The sequence below is a fragment of the Cyprinodon variegatus genome, unplaced genomic scaffold (assembly GCF_000732505.1).
Source record: "Cyprinodon variegatus isolate N-32 unplaced genomic scaffold, C_variegatus-1.0 Scaffold589, whole genome shotgun sequence".
Classification (NCBI taxonomy): domain Eukaryota; kingdom Metazoa; phylum Chordata; class Actinopteri; order Cyprinodontiformes; family Cyprinodontidae; genus Cyprinodon; species Cyprinodon variegatus.
In genome coordinates, this window is record NW_015151042.1 from 450,507 (window position 1) to 461,125 (window position 10,619).

General features: G+C 36.5%; 1 protein-coding gene across 1 annotated transcript in view; it reads right to left on the reverse strand.

Moving 5' to 3' along the window:
• Positions 1-8,067: 8,067 nt before the first annotated feature.
• LOC107095982 (pyridoxal kinase-like) overlaps positions 8,068-10,619 on the reverse strand; it is a 34,393-nt gene continuing 31,841 nt past the window's right edge. Inside the window, exons 7-11 of the mRNA XM_015392392.1 lie at positions 9,657-9,702; positions 9,465-9,576; positions 9,048-9,184; positions 8,873-8,939; positions 8,068-8,221 (exon numbers count right to left, since the gene is read on the reverse strand). Coding sequence (XP_015247878.1) covers positions 8,106-8,221; positions 8,873-8,939; positions 9,048-9,184; positions 9,465-9,576; positions 9,657-9,702 — 478 coding nt within the window. The 3' untranslated portion in view covers positions 8,068-8,105. The remainder of the gene's footprint in view (positions 8,222-8,872; positions 8,940-9,047; positions 9,185-9,464; positions 9,577-9,656; positions 9,703-10,619) is intronic.

Genomic DNA, 10,619 nt, shown 5'->3' on the forward strand with positions numbered 1-10,619 from the left:
TGCTCTCCTCTATCTTGTCTGCTGTCATGATTCATGCAGCTATTATTTCATCCAAATGAAAAATGGAGAACAGAGAAGCAGATCATGGCTTGCCTACAGTGAAAAGAAGGACTGGGTTATTTACTCTTGCCGTCGTCTTTTTGGAAACACAGGAAGAAGCAATCAGCTAAGTGAGTATCAGGTTCAAACACCTAAAACACTGTAAAACAAGGAAAGAAAGGCACAGAGTCAGAATTCTTTTTTTTACAGCCGAGGAGAGTAGGAAGAGACCATGCAGTTACCATCTCCAACCCATTCTGCCGGTCTCAGCTTTCTCCCCACAATTTATTAAAGTCAGGGCATTCCCTAGTTACATAGTTGAGTCCTGCACTAAAGGAAGGGGAGACAATGATGACCAGCCTATGATGGAGAGACTAGCACATGGCACGGTGTCAGGACCAGGAGATTCCCTGTGGGGCCCTCAACAGCTGGGTGGTAAAATGGAGCCATTGGAATGAGTTCAAACCAATTAACAAGGCATATCCAAAAGGCAAATAAAACATTATTTGGTCAAATATTATATTCAATATTTTTTCAAAATCAGAAATCCATTATATTTTAGATAATTCATTCCTAACCTTCTGCGACTGTTCCAGAGGGAACAACTGTTGGGGCCCTTTGAGCTTCTTTAGCTTGGTTTGTTTATAAAGAGACTATTGAGCCAGTAGACAATAGAGGACTGTTTTAAAAGACTGTTTTGTCATACTTTAGTAATCAAATGTAAAAAGCATATCAGGAAATACAAAAATGTTAGCTTCTTTTGGTTTTAGCATATTGGTAAGCCCTTATTAAATGAACACTTGTTTTAACATAAAAAAAAGCAGCTAAAAAAACATGGCTCATTTTACTCAACAGTAAAACACACGACATGAACAGAAATCAACAAAAACCTAAACTGTTGAGCTGGAAACTCTTAAGAGCCGAATGGAGGCCAAAATAGAAAGACTAAGACGCAAATGAAGTGAGAGAAATCTCAAAGAATTATTTGATGCCAAGAGAGATCAGGCAAAAGTAGCACTCAGGATAAAATATGAACGTTGGGAGTTCACTGACATGAGAGCTAAACCTGTTGAAGTAAAAAGTTGATGGATGCTTGAGTAAATTCTGCGATGTTTGAGTCTGCTGATCGTAATTAGTTCCAAAAAGTTAAAAAACAAACCACTAGACTGTGTTTCCAGGTTTAAAGACATTTCGCTTCCCATCCAGTAAGCTTTTTCATTTCAAAATGTCAGAAATAGGATTGAGTTCCAGGCTTTTTAGAGTGGAGCAAAAACAGAGCCTTGTTTCTGTTTAGAAAACATGCAAATAGTATGGCTTTCTTTGCTGGTCTTCAAAACGTCTTCAAACTTGTAAAACAAAGTCCAGTGGATTGTTTTTTTTTACTTTTTGAAATAACTATGAACTGGATGACTGAGAATTTTCACCAGCAACACTTAGTTCGAAAACATTTTCAGGCTCATAAAGGACCAAGTGAACACTATCAGGACAAACACTTATATCAACACTTATACAAACACATATATTCAGGCTCAGAGTGGTAACGATTTTCGGTCCTGGCATTTTTTTTCCATCTACACCGGCCCACAGATGTCCCTGACTCACATTTTCCAGCCCAAAAAAACTTTCATAAACCGCCTGGATATACAAAATCTCGCCCAATTTGAACCAAAGTCTATTGATCTCTTCGCCCACAAAGCTAAAGAATTTTTATTTATTTTTTTACCCACAGACGGCCATCCTAAACTGCCAGATTGGGAAACATCCCAACCTGGCAACAATGCACGTAAGACGGGAAATGTTAGCCTTTAGATGAAAAACCCCATCATGCACCGCAACATATTTCTGTAAAATATTAAAACATAAATTTGCCAAATATAAGAGGAACATCGTAGTTTGGTTTAAAGAAAGCATTTTAGTTTTATTATAATTTAGTTTGTTGCAAAGATTTTACAGTTTGTAGAAATAGAAAATGACACCATATGCCAACCGTCAAAAGGATGTGAATGACAAGGAAAGGCTATATATACTGCATGCATCATTTAGATGGTTAACATTGTATTACTTCTTGAGCTCCTTGAGTTATTTACTGTCACAGGTAGGATCTTCGGCAGGAGAGTAAGTGTTGGGGCCGATATTATTTAAGGAGGGCCAGTCATTACACCCTGAAATTAGGATTGGCCCACCGTGAAAATGCCCAGTATCACAGATTACCAGTCCAAGCCTGCATATATTGCTTTATTCTAACATGAAGATGTTAATTCTGGATGGTCAAACTCGGTGCTTGAATTGATCCTTGGTATCAACAAAAATGTTGGGAACTTTATCTACTAAATCCACACAAAGCTTTTTAATCTAAATAGAAACTTGTGAAATGTGGAGTGCATTTGTATTCAATAGATATTTAAACTAATAGACCATACTGGTTCCATATCTCCCCAGAGTCTACCTCTGTGGGAATGTCAATATAAATCCAACTGTTTTCCAGTTTCTTTTAGTTGGGATCTTGGTTTTAGAAATGCTAAGACTAATGCAAGTTTCTGCTTTTCTCAGACAATCACCTCGTCCAAATTAGATTTTACAGTAAAAATGAAAAGACACAAAAAAAGGCAACTTTTCAGAATTCTTATCATCTCTTTATTGCATTAGAACATACATATTTCATATATATATATATCTATATATATATTATAAATGTGAATTTGTACACTACAATCTTTTATTGTAACATGTTAGAAAATACTCAGAATGCTTCAAAAAACATAGCACTAAAAACAGTTACCAAACAATGATTATTACATTTCATCCATGTGTTCTGGCCACTGAAAACAGGAAAGAAAAGAGGATGATGGAGCTGCCAGTGTAGATCGAGAGGAGAGAAGGATGTGATATGTCACCTGACCTATGGTCACACTGATGTTGGAGCGTTTCTAATACTACACACCTGGGGAGGATTGGACAGGTACGGCGTAAAGGGATGAGGCAGGATGGATGAAGAGCCTGATGTGACCACAAGTTCCTCCTTCCCACCTGCTGTTAGAAATGAGGCTCTGGCTGCAATAAATTATTACACACTTATTGCACAAAACAATTAAGAGCTGGTTTTGCTAATCATGTTTTTTTTTTTTTTCTGGTAGCTCTTAAATGCAATGAAGTAAATTTTGTTCCATTATTTTTTAAGCAAACAGCACATTTTGTAAATGGAAATTAGAATAAAAAAAGCATTCCAGCAATGAAACTTTGAAAAATGATCATTTTTTATACTATCTTTTAAATCACATTCTATTTTTACCATATATTTTCATATTAATTTTTTTTTTCAAAATGTTTTATAATTTTATGCCTACATTTCACTTTTATTTCTTTTCCTTGTCTTTTTCAGATGAGTTTTAGGAGTTGCATTCTTTTCAGATTTTGTGTCTGGGGGCGGAGCTTCCTGTGTAGTAAGGAGGGAAACCGTGCTATTGATCTGAATGGACATTTTTATTGGTCAAGAGCCAGCATTCGTATTCGTATATGATGTAATGTGAAGAAAATGTAATCTGTAAAACTAAATTTAGAAAGAATGCATAAAAATACAAATTTGTGACACTGAAGCTATAAAAAAAATTGAAAAAAGGAAAATAGATCAAAGAAAAGCTAAGAAAACAGCAGAATTAATCTAAAAAAACCTTTTATTTTAAATCAAGAAGTTTTTCAAAGTTTGATTTCTACATTGCAATTCTTTCTTCAGTTTTCCATTTTCAACAATGGAACAAAGTTTAATCCATAAATTTTTTTCGGAAAAGTTTATATCAGCAAAGATCAGCTGACGCTTACATTAATGTGGATTAATCAGATCCAAAATTCAGACAGAGCTTTGATTTGCAAAGCAAGTGTGACCTAAGGAGAGAGGAAATTAGGAGAGGAAATGAGGAGGAGGAAATGAGGAGGGATGTTAGGAGATAAGTTCCCACTCCACACACTAAACCCTGTCACCATAGAAGACTTTAACACAAACATGGAAGAACTCTCTGTCACCAACACGCTGACGCGTTCTAATCTGAAAAATATGGCGGCCGAAGAGATTCCTTACAGAACCCAGACGTTTGTCCAGAACCACAGCAGTTTGTTAGCGATGTGCTACAGCAGCACAATAAGACATCTACCGAAAAACAAGCATTTTGATGTTCGTTAAACATCGATCTGGAAACGATTTTGCTCTGGTCAAATAAAGGAGTCGCTTTAAAAAAAGAATCATAGAAAACCCCGAAGCAGATTAGGAATGTATACTTTTTAAACTGTTTAAAGTATGACAGATTAACTGAAGAGGCTGTTAAAGAGTTCAAACCACATTTTTATTAAAAACTGTGAACGGATTCTACCAGTGATAACATCTATGGAAGAAAATTCGATTCTGGATTTTTAAAAATATTTTCCTTTTAACCTTTATGTCTGAAGACGATTTCCTACAGGGTCCCTACTGAGGATACCTACAGGCTAAACCCTGGACACCTATGGGGGGTGGGGGGTTACTGAGGTGGAGGGGGCTGTATTACATATTAATATTGTGGTTTGTCTTGAGGACTAATAGTTATCAGTCACCTGACCTGTTTTATGACGTGGCCTGTTAAAATATAGATGTTTAAAAAAAGGACAGTTTATTAAACTATTAAAACAAAAGGTTAGCACACGCTGCCTTAATCTGGTTTAAAATATTACCAATCCATAATATTGGTAACCTGATATACAGCATGTTTAAAGTCATAGAACTCAGGGTAGAAACCATTTTAAAGCATGAAACCAAAGAAAACATGAAAAAAAGGTGCTGACAGTGAAGTCAACGTATGCGTCCTTCCCTCGCCCCTCCACCTGGAGCAGGGCTGTGGTCTTATGATCTTAGCTTCCTAAGGCAGTATCACAGAAAACGTCACAGAGACACAGGAGAGAATCACAAACCCGCCACACAACCGTACATCTGCCTGGATGAGGGCTTCTTAAAGTTCATTTTCCCTCCTGGACAAAGAAAATATCGAAGTAGCTCACAGCTCAGTGGTTCTCCGTCACTATAATCACGATCCGGCTTCTAAAGAATCACAGATCTTTCATCATCTCTCGTTTAAAACTGAAGACTGCTTTAAGTCTAGAAATTGATTAAGTAACCCTGAACAAAGACTCAGTTTTAGATCAACTATCCCAGGAAGAAAAAGGCTTTAGCATCTGTATTCTAGACTAGACAACTTAGATAACAATCAGTAGACTAAATAAGCCTAATATCTGTAGAACTACTTTAAAGAACAGTTTTAGTTTGTAAAAGCTTTCTGCCATAAAAACAATAAATCTCCAAATAACTGGACAAATTGGATTTAATCTAAACTTTCCCCAGTTTAAAAACACACCTGCATCATCATAGTTCTTGTTCTAATAAACACATCAGCAGGAGTTCAATTATGGAGTAAATTCTGTTCCATTATTGTGTCAAAGAATGTGTTTTATTAATAGCAGTTCAACAATAAAATTAAATCTAGAAATAAAACTTAAAAAAAAGATAAAAGTTTTCTTAAGTATTATTTTTGTTAAGTGTTTTCACATTTAGTTTATTGTGATTGACCAATGTAAATATTGTTGCTAACGTGCAGCAGAGGAATAGAAATGCGTCTTCTCTCCTCCCTGCAGAGGAAATCCCGCCCACAGAAGTGCAGAGAAAGAAATCTGGAAAAATGCAATTTAAGAAGAATGCAATTTTTCAAAAAAGTTGAAAAATATAAAATCTGTAAAAACAAAAAAACTGAAAACATAAGATAAAAAAAAAATTATATTTAATAATATGAGAAAAAAAATTATCTACAAGAAAATTATTATTTGAAATAAAATAACGACGTATATAATTTTCTGTTTAAAACAATTACACGTTTTTTTTCATTTCTGGTTTTCTTTTTTTTAGCTGTCAATTTATAAAAGGTGTTATTTTCTTGCAGCAATAATGGAGCAAAATTCACTCCATAATAAGAAATGATCGATCGTTTTGGTGATAAACTGCCGGTATCAGCGAAGGCATCATGTCTGAACCAGATCCAGGGGATTTCTGCTCGTCTTTGTTGCAGCAGAGGAAAAAACAAACCTGAGGATCCAGCAAACTCTCAGGCACATCCCTGGGATATAAGGCTGTGGCTCGGGTTAATGTGGGGGGGTCATGGCACGGTGGAGGCAGATCCAGTTTTCTCTATATGAATAAGCTCAGATTTACACTATATGACTATCGGACGGTTACTAAGACGATACAATGACTGACGGGTCCGTTTGTGCCACAACCAGCCCAGACGTCTCTGCTTGGTGATGTCGTTGTGCATCGGGTCTATAGTACAACAGTGTTAACACAATGGTCCAGCAGACGGGTCAGATATTATACAGATGGTCTAATACAATTATAGTACAACATCTATACATCAACTATACATTGTGAGTTTTTTCTCTTCTTTTATTTATGTTTTTTAAAGGGTCTGTGGGGGCGGGGCTAGACTTAGTCACCATTACGTCACTGTGGTAAGACTGGGGGGTTAAAATAAGAGGAGGACAGAGCCATGGATGGAGAGGGTTGATCATGGTGCTCCAGCACTGAACCTACATGCTGTTTGCTTCAGTCAAACATGGCCGCCCCCTGCTGGCTGTTTTTGGAAACACTATCGAGCCGTAATTAAAAGGACGGGTTCTGAAGCATCTGAAAGAACCTTACAAAAGCTAAACAGACCCGTTTTATTTATTTTTTTTCATATTTTGTCTCCACAAATCTCTTTGTGTCGTAATGGACAGATGGATAAACAGAAAGCACAGAGATCCACTAAATTCTCCATTTGCTTCCCAGAATTCCTCTGAAGGAGGTTCTGTCTGTTTAGGACCATGTCCCAGTGGGCTTACAGTCCACTGTATTTTTTAGATGATGGGTTCTTCTGCTGTTAAAAACTTTTTTATGACCTAACTTTAAATCCCTCATGTCTTCGTTGGCCTTCATGAAGCTCTAACAGTGTTTTCTTATCTTTACCCAGAACAGCTAAGGTTAAATAATAAATCAGATGTTGTGAAATCTTCAGTCATTCACTTCATGAGCCTCTATTATTTATTAAATAGAAGACCAGGAATATAAACTGTAAAAAGGATTTTAAAAAGATATTAGAAAAATTAAGATAAACCTACGACCAAACTTTTCAAAAACAAAAAGAAATCAACTGCAGCAAAAAAAAAAAATATCACAAAATGAATTGTCATCAGATTGCAAAATGTAAATAGGAAACTTTTTCTTACATTAAGGTTCTTTCTCTTGATTTAAACAGGATGAAATAAGAGGATTTATATTTAAAATAAGTAAAAATAGCTCCTATTATCTTATGTTAAGGAAAGAAAATACTATATTTTTATATATTTTATTTACCAGCTCAAATTAATATCACATATTTTAAGAAATTTTAACACATTTCTCGATCAGTTTTGGCTGTGTTTAAGTTTATGTAACAGAATTTGGTTACACTTTACAACAACCATCAAAACCATCATTTATAAATGATTAAGAGTCCTTTTATTATTGATTAACAGATAATTTATTAATGTTTGATTGTTTTAGAAACTGCATCTAATCCATTTATAAAAGGTAAATAGATCATTTATTAAGGTATTAAGTCCACAGATGTTAGGCCTAAACTAACATAAATAGATAGAATCTCTTATAAATGGATTAGATCCAGTTTATAAATGACTATCAAATAATCACAGGTCTGTGTATTTGTGCCCGTGTCAGGGTCCCACTTTCTGTAACCCAGATCAAAGCTTCTGTCCATCCATGGCTCCGGATCCAGAACAGGATCTGGGTAAAACAACGGTTAGGGGGGTGGGGGGTGGTTTAAGTAGTTACGACACTGAAGGCTTAAAGTGGTAAAAGGTTTCAGGATAACAGGAGGAAGGTGTTACGATACTAAAGTGTTAGAGAGGTCTGGATGATGACATGTTGAAGCTATCTGTACTGAGATGCAGTTTTTAGAGGTTGATGGGTAAAGAGGGACGGGTGGGGGGGTTAGTGCGAGTCTTATGGGATGTTAATGTTAGGATATGACGGTGGCCTCCGTTACTATAGCAGGATCTTCTATGTCAGCTTTACTTTGAATCATCCTCAGTTCCAGCTGTGGTGGACTGGGCCTCCGACCGGGACCTGCCAACTCTGAGAGCAGAAGAAAACACATTTAACTCTTTAACCGTAACCATGGAAACAACTGATCTAACGCCTACTGCACAAAACCACTAAACAAACTAAGGCTTTTCTATGTCCACTCAGAAAAACAATACTGTTGGCATTGTATAGATGGCTGAGGGTGTAAACGCAGTGCAAACACATTCATTCACAGCAAATTGAAACGGTAGAACTCACAGAAACACATGAAAGGGACAAATGCTCCAATTAGCAAAAACAACTGAAAGTTAGGAGAAGCTGCAAACTAGCAATGCATAACAGAAGCGCTCCAGACCACTAGGGGGAGACAATCACCAGCTGATATGACCCTGCATTCGTTTTGCATGTGTTCTCTTCTGGTTGTGTGTTAGCGTCATTGATGTGTCTGCAGCATGTTTGCACCTTGCTGCTCTCTATTTTCTCTCATTGCTGCATTTCTGCTTCGTAACATTTTTTATCTGCAGGTTTTTTGTTTCTTACTGTGGTGTTTATGTTAGGGAGTCTCTTTTTAGGATTTGCATGACGTTTGCACTCTTCATCTAGTGCAGACTGAATATTGGAAAAGCTTACAGTTTAACTTTTATATTCCCCTAAATGCAGTTCTTCAAATGCAGGATTCTAAGAGGGAAGAGCTTTCCTCACCATGAGCATAAGATATGGTCCTCTGGATGACATGGTGCATCACTGAAAAGGTCTTTTCGCAGGCCGTCTGTGGGAAACAGCAAAGGGTGACGGAATAGAAGTGTTATCCTGCTTTAGGTTTTGACAGGAAACGGTCTGGCTCATGGTGTGAATGGTTGTGAATGTGCTGGTTCACCTTTAGGTCGTTGGGGTAATGATGCGTCCACGCCAGCAGCATAGCTGCAAACAGATCTCCGGTTCCAACGAAGACAGCGTCCACTTTGGGAACCTCTATTCGGACTCTCTGCGTCACCCTGGTTCCATCTGGACGAACTGAGTGACAAAGCAAAAACGGCGCCTCGCAAAAGTAATTACACCCCTAAAAAAACTCCAGTTTCCATATAACAAGCCTTCCAGCGACAGGTGCATCACTAGAACTTCTTGTGACAAAAAAAAGCAATATGTAACCGAGGAATAAACATATTTTTAAAACCTATTTTTAGATTGTTCTATATTTCTTGAAGGTTATGATATCCTAAAAGGATCCAGGTGTGGTTTATGTTAGATCTAAATATGTCTGTCAGAGTCCAACATTCCAGCATGTTCCACCCACCATGACGCTGGCTGCCCAGTGACACCAGGAAGCGGTCTCCCAGTCTGGGGGGAAGATCAGAGGACGTAATAACGACTGTGTCTGGGCCCATGGCGTGCAGAAGGTCCATCACCTTACAGACAGTCAGGCAGAAAGAGTTCAGCTATGAAGCAGAAAGAAAATAAAATCTCTGAACAAGGTTTTGTCCGTTACCTCCACTGCATCTTTCTGTGAACTGATGTTCTTCCCTGTTAATAATCTGAAACAAAAAAAAGTACATTCTATTTAATATAAGAAAACACAGAAATATATACTTGGATATTTTTGTTTTACTGGGGGTAACAACAAATAAGTTTTATAGAACTGTTCTACATTTCCACCAGAAGGGGGCGTGAGAGGACGAAAAGCTCCTTTTATCTGGGAGCCTTCAGCTAAACCCATAAGCATTACAAAGGCACAGATCTTTCCTTATCAGTCATTAAACAGGTCATTCATTTCTTATATTTCAATTATCTTTTTTCCCCTTTTTCTAACAGCATTTACATTTTTTCATTTCATATTTATGATACCAGGCAACGGATTATTAGCAATTTAGCTGCAGCTTGATAAGTGGTCCCTGAGTCTAAATGGTTTTACTTTTCCATTTAGCTTTACTTCTACCCTTAATAATAATCTCTTAATAAACCACTAATTACTAAACTACTAATAAGCTGTTACCAAACTGTTAGTAGGCTGTTGCTACACTCTATCTAAGTCTGTACTAAATAAGGTGTTATTAAATCAAATGTTTTTACTATTGTAACCAAACTGTTAATAGATTGTTACCTAACTGGTTATAAGATGCTACTACATTGTTAAAAGGCTGTCAATAAAATATATACATTTTTGGTATATTACAAAAATGCTCATAAGTTCTTACTAAACTGCATTTAATGGCTTGTTACCACACTATAAGCTTTCACTAAACCTTTAATAAGCTGTTATTAAATATTTGTTTTTATTATTTTAACCAAACTGTTAATAAGCCTTAATCAAACCAGGTATAAATTGTTACAGGGTTTATACAGGAAGGAGGAACTCTAATTTAATGCTTTTTAATGCTCTTAGAAATAATTTTAATGCCATCATGAAGTACCCATTACTCTTAAATATATATATATATATATATATATATAT